The sequence below is a fragment of the Magnolia sinica genome, chromosome 15, assembly GCF_029962835.1.
Source record: "Magnolia sinica isolate HGM2019 chromosome 15, MsV1, whole genome shotgun sequence".
Lineage (NCBI taxonomy): Eukaryota > Viridiplantae > Streptophyta > Magnoliopsida > Magnoliales > Magnoliaceae > Magnolia > Magnolia sinica.
Genome location: NC_080587.1, coordinates 2,724,182 through 2,737,901, shown reverse-complemented (window position 1 = coordinate 2,737,901; position 13,720 = coordinate 2,724,182). Strand labels below are relative to the sequence as shown.

The 13,720-nt window shown below is 44.0% G+C and overlaps 1 protein-coding gene and 1 long non-coding RNA gene across 2 annotated transcripts; both read left to right on the top strand.

The window, feature by feature from the left end:
• Window positions 1-2,316: 2,316 nt before the first annotated feature.
• Window positions 2,317-5,114, top strand: LOC131228079 (putative disease resistance protein RGA4). Its single transcript, XM_058223909.1, has 2 exons — window positions 2,317-5,046; window positions 5,108-5,114. The coding sequence occupies exons 1-2, from the start codon at window positions 2,423-2,425 to the stop codon at window positions 5,112-5,114; spliced, it is 2,631 nt and encodes an 876-aa protein (XP_058079892.1). The 5' UTR covers window positions 2,317-2,422.
• Window positions 5,115-5,147: 33 nt separating this feature from the next.
• On the top strand, window positions 5,148-8,458 carry LOC131228032 (uncharacterized). Its single transcript, XR_009162689.1, has 3 exons — window positions 5,148-5,675; window positions 7,832-7,961; window positions 8,357-8,458. It is a non-coding gene; the product is annotated as an uncharacterized LOC131228032 (long non-coding RNA).
• Window positions 8,459-13,720: the final 5,262 nt, after the last annotated feature.

The following is a 13,720-nucleotide window of genomic DNA, read 5'->3' as shown; positions in this document are numbered from 1 at the left end:
TTTTTTTTTATTATTAGCTTGTTAGTACACACCAAATGAAACAGCAGGGACAGGACACTTACCTTTGAAAACTTTTTGGGGCTGCAGAAGTTTTGGATCAAGCTGATATTTGTGTTTTTTCATCATCCATATCTGTGTGACTTTATGAATAGGTTAGACAGGAAATAAACATTACAGTAGGTTGTAGGAAGTTTTTATGGTGGACATTAATCAATATTGTTTTCCTGTGATGTGGTCCATATAAGATTTGGATCTGCCTCAATTTTGGGTTCATGACGGAAAATGAGCTGCAAATATATGGCATGGATAAAAGGCATACATCATGGTGAGCACCGCAGACCTTTGATGCTAGCTAGTGTTGGGGTGACTAGCCAAACCACGTTACTCAACTTGATCCGAACATTTATAATCAGTGTGTTGCTACACCCTAGGGGTGCACACGGGTCGGTTCGGTCCGGTTCTGGGGTGAAACCGGAACAGAACCGTTCCTAACAGTTCTAGGATTTTCAGAACCGGAACCAGACCGTTAGCACCCTAGAACCGAACTGTGAAAACCAGTTCGGTTCAGGATCGGTTCCACAGTTCTGGGATTTTAAAATCCTGCCCAATTGATATGAATTGTTAGGGCCCATTATGATGCATAAATCCATTCTTGTTTACGTACAAGAAACAATAGAGATAGCGAGAGAGAGGGCCAGCGAGAGAGGGACGACGAGAGAGAGAGAGAGAGAGAGAGAGAGAGAGAGAGAGAGAGAGAGACTTAGGGTTTTTTCTTCTTTTTTTTTTTCTCTTCTTTAAAAAAAAAAAAAACTGTAGTTCGGCTCCATGGTTCTGTTTCACGGTTTGAATCCACAGTTCGGTTCGGATCTACATGCCCCTAAACCAGAACTGAACCATATTCAACAGTTCTTTGAAATTTGGAACTAGAACCAGAACCGGAGCAAACCGGACCATTTGATCGATTCCAGTTTGGTTCCACAATTCTACCGGTTCGATGTGCACCCCTACTACACTCATGATGAGTAAACTTCTTTGAGCCCACCTTGATGTTTACCACAGGCCATCCTACCTGTTAACAAGGCTACAAACATGAGCAAAGGAAAGACAAATTGAGCTTGAGATCACCATAGCGTTTTCTATGGTGGGGTCCACCAATGCTACAGATCTGCCTCACTTTTGGGATCATGGCCAAAAATGAGACCGCAAAATGGATGGACGGTGTTGATGACACACACATATAAAGGTGGCCCCATAGAGTCCACGTCACGCCTGCCCCATTGCAATGGGTAGAATTGTAAAAAAAGAAAAGTTGCAGGGGTAAATGCGTCATTTACACGGCATCAACAGCCCGTTTTTGTCGTTCACCGTCAAAGAGGCGGTTTTTTTCTGGGCATTTACAAACGCTAGAGTGAAATATTTTGGAAGCATGTATCTATCCAAATATAACAAAAAAGATGTCGTTTGCAAGAAGAAAAAAAAAATTTTCTTACTTCTTATAATATTTACCGTAAAATATCTCTCAAAATTGAAATTTACCAAATAACGAGTCTCAAAGTTAAAATTACAAAATTATCCCATTTTATTTAAAAAATTGATGTAGGGATAGCAACGTCCACCATTGAGTTTTCCTGGGCTCACTATGATGTTTATGTACCATCCAACCCGTTCAAAAGGTTACTCCCACTAGAAAGAAGGGATAACACAAATATCAGCCTCATCGAAATCTTCTGTGGTCCCCACTAAGGTTCCAACCATGGCCGTACAACCACTACTGTTTCTTATGTTGCGGCTCAGTTGAATCTTTGATCAGGTTGATTTTTGTGCTATAATTGTAACATGATGTGGAGAAACTGATGGATAGAATAGATTTTAGAAGGACATTTCTGCGGGTCACACGGGGCTTTGTTCGACGGTGTAGATTGATGCGTCAAGCCTCTCTTAAGCATTTTGAGAATCTTTGACTTACAGACCTCTCTGTCTCTCATCTCTCTCTCCTCGTTTCTTCGACGATCATTGCTCTCTGCCTCTCAGTTTCCTGCAATCTAATTGCTCTCTCCCTCTCAGTTTCCTGCAATCTCTCTCTCTCTCTCTCTCAATTTTCCTGGCATCTCATCTCTCATCTCTCTCTCTCTCAATTTCCTTGCATCACATCTATTCTCTCTCTCTCTCTCTCTCTCTCTCTCTCTCTCTCTCTCATCTCATCTTCCTCATCTCTATCTCTCCTCATTTCTTCTATCATCGCTCTGTCCCTCTCAATTTCCTGCAATTTGATCTCTCTCTCTCTCTCTCTCTCTCTCTCCTTTCTCTGGAGATTTCGAGCTCTTTCTCTCTGTCTTTCCTTTTTTTCTGGGGATTCGGAACTCTCTCTTTCTCTCTCCTTTTTCTTGGGATTCGGATCTCTCTCTCTCTCTGTTCTGGAACAATGGCGTATGCACTTGTTTCAATGGTTGTGAACAAACTTCGAGAAGAGGTTTATTTGGTGGGTGATGCCAAAGAAGAATTTGAAAAGTTATCTTCTACATTGGAATCCATTCAAGCACTTCTTAATGATGCTGAGATTATGCAATTTCACAATGAAAGCATTCAAGCTTGGTTAAAAAAGTTCAAAGATGTGGTTTACGATATCGAGGACGTGGTAAATGATATGATTCCATCCCCGGAATCTGAATCAGGGACCCACGACGGTGACGATCGACTCATTGGAAACCAGGCATGGGCGTGCTTATTTTCAGTCTTTTCATGTTGCGGTCTAGAAGATTGGATAAGGTTGGCCCATGAATCATGGACTGACGGTGACGATACTGATAATCGCAGCATCAGAGATAAGGTTCGGACATTTGTCAGTAAAGTCGCATCACAACGCGATTTTGCTCGTAAGATAAAACAAGTAAGGGCGAAGCTGGATCAGATTGCAGATGACAAAAGTAAGTTCAGTTTTAAGGAGATTCACAGTTTCCGTGGAGACAGTGAGCTTGACAAGGCCGAGTCTCAAACCAGTTCGCTCGTAGACGAATCACAGATTCACGGGAGGGACGAAGACAGAGATACCATAATAAGCAAGTTGATAAGCGGTAGCAGTTGTGAGGAGGGACGGATTCATGTCATTTCGATCATAGGCGTTGGCGGGTTGGGCAAGACGACTCTTGCTCAATTGATCTGCAATGATGAAAGGGTGAAGAGCCATTTCCATAAGGTTCTATGGGTTTGTGTTTCTGATCATTTTAATTTGATAAATCTTACAAAAGCAATTATAGAAGCAGCTGGAGGGACAAGTCCACCGCATTCTCGCCTAGGCTCATTGCAGAAGCAGCTTATCCAAACATTACAGGACAAGCTATTCTTGCTTGTACTTGATGATGTGTGGAACGATGATAGTCAAAGGTGGGAGAGACTATGGCTTTCCTTGCAAAGAGGTGCACCCGGAAGTAGGATTTTGGTCACCGCTCGCAGCGAGAAGGTTGCATTTACATGCAGGGACTCCGCCTACATGCATAAATTGAAAGGTTTATCCGATGATGATTGCTGGTTACTGTTCAGTAGCAAAGCTTTTGCAAGGAGGGAAATGAAAGATTGTCAGGAGTTGGTAAAGATAGGAAAGGAAATAGTGAAGAAGTGTAAAGGAGTTCCTCTTTCAGCAAAGGTAATCGGAAGTACGATGTGTTCCAAGACGACCACACAAGATTGGAAGGACATCTTGGAAAGCCAAACGTGGGAAATACCAGACATCGCGACAGGTATCTTACCAGCTTTGTTGTTGAGCTATTATAATCTACCCGTCCATTTGAAGCAGTGTTTTGCATATTGCTCAATATTTCCGAAAGATCATTGGTTGGAGAAGGATATATTGGTAAAGTTGTGGTTAGCTCAGGGTTTCATCAAGCCGCAGGGAAGAAGAGAGATGGAATCAATTGGCGGAGAGTACTTTGATGAACTACTGAGGCGGTCTTTGCTCCAAGATGCGATTGTATATTTTGAAGGAGTCACTAAGTGTAAAATGCATGATCTCCTCCACGATCTCATCCAATTCATTACAAAGAATGAATGTTGCATCTTTGTGAATGGAAAGTCGGACTACAGCTCTGTTACAGTCCGTCATTCATCATTTATTGCCACAGGGGAAATGTCACACATTCCTGGCCCTCTATGTGATGCAAAAAAATTGCGAACACTGCTCCAAATCAGAAATTCATTAATTAATACCATCCCCGATAATTTATTCCAATGTGCTAGGTCCCTTAGGGCATTGGATTTCGGTGGTTATGACTCCAGTATTAAAGAATTGCCAAGCTCACTTGGGTCGCTGAAGCATTTACGATATCTTGACTTATCTTATTCGAAGATAGTTGAGTTGCCAGAATCAGTGACTCATCTCCGCAATTTGCAAACCTTGAAGTTGAATTTTTGTAGAGAACTCCAGAGCCTGCCAACTGGGATGAGTGCAATGGTCCGCTTGAGACATCTGGAAATTAAAGAGACAACAGAACTAAAGTACTTACCGGAAGGGTTGGGGAGAATAAGTTCCCTTCGAACATTGAGTAGGTTTATCGTGGGAGGCGATGGAAGATGTAAGATTGGCGAGCTGAAGCGACTTGACTCTCTCCAAGGAAAGCTGCAAATAGACCACTTGGAGAGAGTGGCCAGCGTGGATGAGGCTAAGGAAGCACTACTGGAGAACAAGTTACAACTAAGCATATTGTCTCTTGAAATGTCAGGAGTTGGTGAGGTGGAGAGGATGGAAAATGTAGTTGAAGCCCTCAAGCCGCCCCTTGCAAACCTAGAACAGCTGGAAGTTTGGGGATACATTGGTTCCAAGTTCCCAACCTGGATAGGAGATTCATCTTTCTCAAATTTAGTCAAGTTGAAATTAATAGATTGCAATAACTGTACACAGTTGCCTGGGCTAGGGAGACTACCTTCGCTTGAATACCTTGAAATATCGACAGGTCTTCTAAAACGGGTGGGAAGTGAGTTTTATGGAAATGGCAGTGGTGGCTGCATAAACCTAGCAGCATTCCCCAAGCTGAAACATCTGGAATTCAAGGGAATGTATGAATTGGAGGAGTGGGAGTGGAGATTAGAAGATAGAGAGATAATGCCGTCTCTACAGTCGATAACACTCAGCAAATGCCCAAAATTGCAGGCACTGCCGACACACCTCCCGAAAAGTCTAACGTCCCTTCGCATCTTGGAATGTGATAAAATTAGTGGGATGTGGTGCTCCCTACCGCTTGTTAATTATTTTGAAGTGATTTCGAGCAGTGGGATTTTGTGGCCATTACCGAACCTCCCAAGCCTCAAGACGTTTCAGATCTCTCATTTAAAAAACACAACATGTCTCCCCTACAGATGGAAACACTTGGAGTCACTAGAGACTCTTATTATCAGCAATTGCTCTAAATTGAGGTCTCTTCCTGATGATTTGGGACAGCTCAAGTCGCTTAGGAGTCTCAATATCTGCAGCTGCCCCAAGTTGCGGTCATTGCCTAAAGGGTTGTGGGGCCTTACCTCTCTCCAAGATTTAAGCATCTTTGCCAATCCAATGCTGGCGAATAAATACCTTAGGAAGTATCGGAGTAAAGCATCACACATCCCAAACATTTGGATTGACGGTAAAAGAATATTCAAATGAAGTGCTGAAGATGAGATGATCCATCAAGTGGACAAGCTCCAACTAGGTACTCTCTCTCTCTCTCTCTCTTAGATACAGAGTATATAGATATACAGTTTATGACCACCAATTGAAGAGTTTGGATAATTCAGTTGCTGCTATTTTCGTCCTATCATCCATCCAGATGATCCCCCCATGCACGGACGTAGGTGGGATCCCTAACTGTGGGGCCCACTATGATGTATGTCCCTTACATCCACACCGTCCATCTATCTTGAAAGCTCATTTTAGACTTGTTCCCAAGAAACGAAAAATGAAGCAGATCTAAATCTTAGGCGGATCATACCACGGGAAAAAAAAAAGGTCATCGTTGATTTCCCATCATTAAAGACATCATGGGGCCACCGGAATGTTTATTTGTCATCCAACCTGTTGAGAAGGTCACAAGGACATGGATGAAAAGACTACACAAATATTAGATTCATCCAAAACTTTTGTGGCCACAAGAGGTTTTTAATGGTCGATTACCACTGTTTCCTATATTATGATCCATCTGAGATTTGGATTTGCTTCATTTTTGGAATCATGACCTAAAATGAGTTTTCAAAATGGATGAACGGAGTTGATTAAAGTACATAATCACGGTGGGCCTCACGGTCAGGGTCGAGTCAAGCTATGCTCCACTCAATCTGAGACTTCAAGGTTCAAGGACTGATCCCGGCCCAAGCCAAGCATGCATCTTGCACAGGAGGCTCAAGTCCAACTCGAGAGAGTTAGGTCGGCCCAGGCCCAGTCCAATCAAGCATGCATTCTGGCACAGGAGGCCCAAGCCCAACTCAATAGTTTTGCTTGGTCCAGGCCCAGACCAGGCCAGCCCGTTTACAAAATGCCTACTTCCCACCTGATTGTTTGTAATTTGTCTGCTGATCAAGTAGACCACACTTAGAGGAACGAAATCCACTCCATCCATCTGATTTTCCAACTCATTTTAGACCATAAGACAAAAAATGAGGAGGATCCAGAACTCAAGTGAGCCACATGAGAGGAAATTGAGACATTCGTAGGGCCATAAGAGTTTCATATTAGGAATTTGGTTTTTTGTGTTTTCAGTTCATTTCAATGGGTATGACTTTATAAATGGTTTGGATAGTATATAAATATCAAGGTGGACCCCGTAAGATTTCAACGATTGGAATTTCTTTACCCATTGTTTCCTCTCGATGTGGCTCCCTTGAGTTATAGATCTTCCTCCTTTTTGGTCTCATATCCTAAAATGAGCTCGAAAAATGGATTGACAGGGTGGATTTCTCACAAACATCACAGTGGGCCTCACTTAGTGTCCAAGCACGTAAACCTAAGGCTTTGGCAAGAAATCCATTTTCATCCGAGCTCACTCTATGTTGTCAGATGTCTTAAATTTGTATGTAACAGGGTGCAGCTGTCGCTAGTGATGCTAACGACAACTCACTCAATCACATCGAGAAAATCTGAAAAAATTCTAGTTGACTGCTAGACTGTGTTGGAGATGGCCCTCAATGTCATCGGCAGGTACTGGATGTATGTCAATGATACCGAAGGCCCCATTTCTTTTCTAGAAAGGTAATCTTAATAACCATCAATTATGATCTCTAATACATAATTACTATTTAGCAAAATGCAATGAACTCATTTTTAAGTGGCACCCAAACAGGTAGGACTGTCAAAGGGTTGGGTCTTGTAGTACCTGCACCTGGGCTTACCAGGCTCGGTTCTTGCCAGGTTTGGGTCCTTTTATGTCTGGTGTGGTTCTTAAAAACCTGAATCTGATCGGATTTGGGTACCCATTTAGTCTTTGGATCTAAATTTGAAGTTGGCTTTGGGACAGTTAAAGCGTTTACATGATTAGGCCTACCTGCTGGATGGATTAGATCTCATACAAGCATGCCGCTTTGGCGGATGCATGATGTGTATAAACAGTCTCTCCTACACGTGTGCAGCATAGGGAACCTCATTTTTTACTAGAATAATCAATACATGTTAAAAATAAGTAGTTTTACTATTAAAACTGCCTGGACCCAACCCAAAACCTGACTAGACCGATTTTTAATTGGATCAAGTGAGACCCAAACCTGGCCTGACCCGTTAAAATCGGGTCGGGTTGATTGGGTACCCACATTTAAAATGTCTTATGGTGACTGTGTTCATTGAAAACGAAAATAACGTTTGATTGGAAATTTCTTGCAGGAAGGCCAACGTTCGCTTTATGGAGCTGCTTGGAGAGGATGAAATGGCATTCGATAGCCTCTACTGTGTGGCATTTCAGATGATGGATGCTCAGCGGCTTGCGAAGCGTGCTTCTTATATGGAATTCAATGTAAGCACTGTGACACTCGATTTCATTGACAGTGGCTTCTTATAGGGCATACAAACGGCATACATCTGTGTCTATAGATGTCCAAATCGTAGGTCTTATTGTAGATGGAGCATATCCTGGAAATCACATTGATAGGATGAATCTTAACCATCTTATATCTTTCGTTGAATCTGTTCCTCTGATCATCTCCATTCCATGACCTCTATTGGATGGTCCACAATTTGGACTGTTTGGATTAGTACCCACATGCATGAACGGTAGATGAGCCATCACCCCATTTAAGAGATGGCGGAAAACGTACCCAAGTAACCTAGCCTAGAGGAATTGGGTTCCCTTGAATTTCTGTTTACCTGATTTTTTTTCTCTTTGATTGTCTGTCTTCCAAATCTTTCTAGGAGGTTATGAAATTGACACGGACGCAGCTGGGGCGTGAGCTAGCATTGGAAGACGTCTCCAGCATTAAGGATTTACTGGCTTACAATCTTTTGAACCAATAGTGACGCAGGGATGAACGTGATGAGGATAACTACTCCGAATCCACGGAGCTTCCCTGGACTCCTCACAGAGACTTCTCGAATCCACGAGGAAAGAAAGCAGAAAATAGAAATAAATTCTAATAAATTCGAAATTGATTAATTGATGAATAAAAACGAGTTCACAACCCTTTAAATAGGGGTACCAAGCAATGGGAAAGAAATCAGAATCAAACTACAACTCAAACTCTTAGAATCCGCGACTTACTATAAATAGTAAACTTACTATTTATAGACGGTCGTGATGTCTACTAGTGCGCAAGGTTTTCGGCCAAAAATAGTAAGTGTCCTATTTGGCTTCACCAAACCGTTCTCCTAATTATTCTAAGCTCTTTTCACGTTGGGCGCAACTCCTAAAGCCCGACGGATGAAGAGTTATAATCAAACTAAAACTTACTATTTATAGTAAAAGCGAAATTAAAACGGGGAAACGACCATCGATCCAGGGGTTTTTCGCAATTCCGGGCTGCGCAACCCGGCGTAGCGGGTTGGTTGGCTTCAGTAGCTCGTTCTACCCCAAAATCATATATTTTACGTCAGATAACTCATTCCGGATTGCAAGATACGCCCGATTTAAGGTTCGATGGTCCGGATCACTTCTGTCGTCGACCGGGCCTTTTCTGATCCATCTTGGCCATGTAACTGTACGCGACCTGCTCTACATCAGTCTCCTCCACTTCAAAAGAACTCGTCCTCGAGTTCTCATCATGCTCTGGTTCATGATACTCGGTTAGGTTCGTGATATTGAAAGTCCGTGAGATCGCCATGTCATCTGGGAGATCAACAACATAAGCGTTGTCATTGATCTTTCGGATGATTGGTACCGGTCCAATCTTCTTATTTTTCAACTTGTTGTACGTTCCGGTCGGAAATCTCTCTTTGCGCAAATGGACCATAACGCGGTCGCCTACCTCGAACACTTTTTGTCGCCGATGCTTGTCCGCTTGTTCCTTGTACTTCCCGTTCGAGGCATGTAGCTTGGTCTGCACTTCTGCATGGATGTCTCTGATCTTGTCTGCTATATGTTCTGCTGCAATGCTCATGCCTGGGTGCTTGGGGAAAGGGACGAAGTCAAGTGTGTGACGAGGCACTCATCCATAGATAATCTGGAATGGCAATTTCCATGTCGAGTGGTTCACCATATTGTTGAATGCAAACTCTGCTTGAGACATGGCCAAGTCCCACTGCTTCGGCTTTTCTCCTGCAATACTGCGAAGGAGGTTTCCCAACGTGCGATTCACAACTTCGGTCTGCCTATCAGTCTGTGGGTGGTAAGCACTGCTGAATTGAAGTTGTGTATCGAATCGAGTCCACAAAGTCTGTCAAAAGTGGCTAATGAACTTCGTGTCATGATCACAAGTAATGGTCTTGGGGACCCCGTGTAGCCGTACGACCTCCCTGAAGAATAGATTCGTCATGTGTGTTGCATCGAGGGTCTTCTTGCATGGGATATAAAGTGCGTCATCTTGGAGAAACGATCGACCACCACGAACACCAAATCCATGCCACGTTGTGTTCGTGGGAGATGAAGCACGAAGCCCATTGATAAATCCTCCCAAGGACCGTCAGGCACAGGTAATAGGGTGTAGAGGCCCGTATTCTGAGACTGCCCCTTGGAGGTTTGACAAATATGACAACGTTGTACGGCTCTTCCCATATCACGTACTAATTGCGGCCAGTATACCGCTCTTCCACAAGAGCTCGCGTCTTGTCTCGCCCAGTGTCCACCAAGGCCACCTCCATGTAGCTCTGAATAATCTTCCCTGAGAGAACTTTGGGGGATGCACAATCGATTCCCTTTGAAGAGAAAATCGTCTCGCATATGTAGGTCACCGGGTGACCTTCTTGACACTTCATCCAAGAATCTTTGAAGTCCTCATCCTCGGCATACGGATCCTTCAGTCAAAGCCGACTACCTCGTTGCTCATTGTTACTAGTAGTGATGCACGACGGCTAAGTGCATCAGCCACCTTGTTCTGCTGCCCTGACTTGTGCTTCAGAACGAACGTGAATTCCTGTAAAAACGCAACCCATCTAGCATGCACACGATTCACGTTAGTCTGACTATTAATAAACTTTAATGCTTGATGGTCAGTGTACAAAACAAACTCTCTTTGAATCAGATAATGTCGCCAATGTCGCAGCGCCTGAACAACTGCGTACAACTCAGGCTTCGCTGAGCTTCTCGCTGTAGAAGGCTACCGGCCTGCCTTCCTGTGATAATACTCCTCCAATTCCGACATATGAAGCGTCACACTCAACCTCAAACAATTTGTCGAAATTAGGAAGCACCAAGACCGGTGTTGTAGACAAACGATGCTTGATCTCATGAAAGCTCTTATCAGCTTTATCGGTCCACTGGAACGGTCCTTTTTTCATGCAATCTGTTATAGGCGCGACTATGGTGCTAAAATCTCGCACAAATCGACGATAAAAAGTCGCCAACCCGTGAAAACTTCTTACCTCATGAATGTTTGTCGGGATCGGCCATTCCCTAATAGCTCGCACCTTTTCATCGTCCACACGAATGCCTGTGGATGTTACAACAAATCCTAGAAACAATAGGCTGTCAGTTAAAAAACTACACTTCTTCAAGTTGAGGTACAACTTGTTAAGTTGTAGGACCTGTAGCACCTGCCTGAGATGTTTCCTGTGCTCCGCCTCATCCTGGCTATATATCAATATGTCATCAAAATATACTACCACAAATCGGCCAGTGAACGGTTTTAGAACTTGATTCATCAAACGCATAAAAGTACTTGGTGCGTTCGATAGGCCGAAGGGCATGACCAGCCACTCATACAACCCTTCCTTGGTCTTGAATGTCGTTTTCCACTCATCACCGGGTCGAATACGAATCTGATGGTACCCGCTCCTTAGATCTAGTTTAGAGAACACCTTGGCCCCTTCTAACATATCGAGCATGTCGTCCAACCGTGGTATTGGGAACCGATATTTGATGGTAATTTTGTTGATTGCTCGGCTGTCGACACACATGCGCCAGCTTCCATCTTTTTTTGGCATTAATAATGCTGGTACGGCACATGGGCTCATGCTCTCTCTCAAGAGACCCTTACAGATCAATTCCTCCACTTGCCCCTGAAGTATCTCACACTCCTTCGGACTCATCCGATAATGAGGGCGATTGGGCGGTAGCCCAGGGTCGAGGTATATGTGATTTTTGATTTCCCTCATGGGGGCAATCCATCGTAAATCCTCGAGCCAGACTTCTTTGAATTCGTTTAACAACGATCTTAAACTTGGAGGGATGTTTGAGGTTCCTCTTCCTCGCCCTTCACCACTACAACAGTATACCTCGCCGGTTTCCTTGGATTCTTCCAAAAATTCCGAATGGTCAAGAGGAACTCCCCTCCACTTTAGAGGCTTCGGGGTGGTTCTCCGGTGCCATAGGGGCAAGGATTATTTTTCGACTATTCTCGACAAATACGTAAACATTATCTCGCCCCCGATGGGTCGCATCACGGTCCGACCGCCAGTGGTCGACCGAGTAACATATGACAAGCTTCCATATCGACCACGTCACAAAGTATTTGATCTTTATAATTTTTGCCAATTGAAAACGAGATAGTGCATTGTTCGGTTACTTGATCTCATTCACCTTTTTTATCCAACCAATTGAGTACGGGGAAGGATGTTTCATCGTTGGTAGCCGCAACTTGTCCACCATCACTCTTGAAACGATGTTCTCGCTACTACCACTGTCTATGATCACATCACAGACCTTTCCATTGACGGTGCACCGAGTACGAAATATATTGTGTCGTTGTGGATGTAATTCCTTTCGTGGGGCATACAACAATCGCCTCACAACTAGAAATTCGCCACGATCCTCGCCCGTCATTTCATCGCCACCTGCTATTTCTTCAGTGATTTGTTCATGTTCATCAAAGCGATGGCCTTCCTCTACGGCCTCATCTTCAGTGCCCCCTTCGTTTATAGTCAAGTGTGCTGCGGGACGTTGAGGACAAGTGTTTGATAAGTGGCCTGGTTGGCCACAGCGGTAACAATTGTTCGACCTTGGCCGAGCATAAGGATTTGGAATCCTACTCGGACTCGCTGTTGTAGGTGCTGCACGTTGAGGCCTGGATGAGCCGCTCCCCGTATCACGGTTTGCGGTTGTCGGAAGTTGAGGTACTGGGTCTTTTCCTCGTGCCAACACTGGATCATGTGTAGGACCCGTTATAGGGGGTCGAGTTGAAGGATAGGGACGAGTAGGAACTCTTGCAAGTTGTGTTTCTACCCTACCCGCTAATTGAATTGCTTCATCCACGATCCTGAATTGTTGGTCTCAACCCACCTATAAATCGTGCCACCTTCTGTGACTAAGATTCTGACAGATCGTTTCGTGTAGCTAACCGTTGACAGTATAATCTGTGACTGTTCGATTTCCTTGCTTACAATTTTGATATTACTGGAATAATATCTGCTCATAATCACTGGGGAGAAATCGAGATCGAAGAAGACGTCTCATCCGTGGCCATGATGAGATAGGCGCCTTGTTCTGGCGAGCTCGTGAGAGTTGTAATTGTTCCCACCATGCAGAAGCACCAGATTTTAATTTAAACGCTACCAATTTTACCCTTTTATGATCTGGCACGTCCATATAATCAAAATATCTCTCTACTTCGGCTAGCCAATCGAGAAAATCTTCTATACGTAATAAACCGTTAAAACTAGGAAGTTCAGCCTTACCTCGATAGTCTCTTTCAGCACGATCTAGATGATCACCTCCATGGATTGGTCGTCGCGCAAAACCCTCATTAAGGTCCTCGTCGCTAGAACTTGAATCATCTGGTGTAGCCCTACGGTTTGCCACTGGTAGTGCTCTATGAAAATCGGGGTTGTGTCGTACAGCAACCATGGGTGGTGGAGCACCGCCTAGGGCTCGGGGCGGAAGTAGCGCATCCGCAAGACGGTCGAGAGTTGCCTGCAGCCCTTGCATGGTCAACTGACTCTCCCGGTGGAAAGCTTCCATTCTTTCCGAAAGATAACGAATCCCTGGATCACCGTCCACAGGATTTTGATTCATACCTTCGTTGTTTGCCATCGGCCCGAGGGGAATCCTCGCTCTGATACCAATTGACGCAGGGATGAGCGTGATGAGGATAACTACTCCGAATCCACGGAGCTTCTCTGGACTCCTCACAGAGACTTCTCGAATCCACGAGGAAAAGAAAGCAGAAAATAGAAATAAATTCTAATAAA

What these genes read in the sequence shown, in the direction of transcription:
- LOC131228079 (XM_058223909.1), top strand. Translation starts at nt 2,423, where the DNA reads ATGGCGTATGCACTTGTTTCAATGGTTGTGAACAAACTTCGAGAAGAG.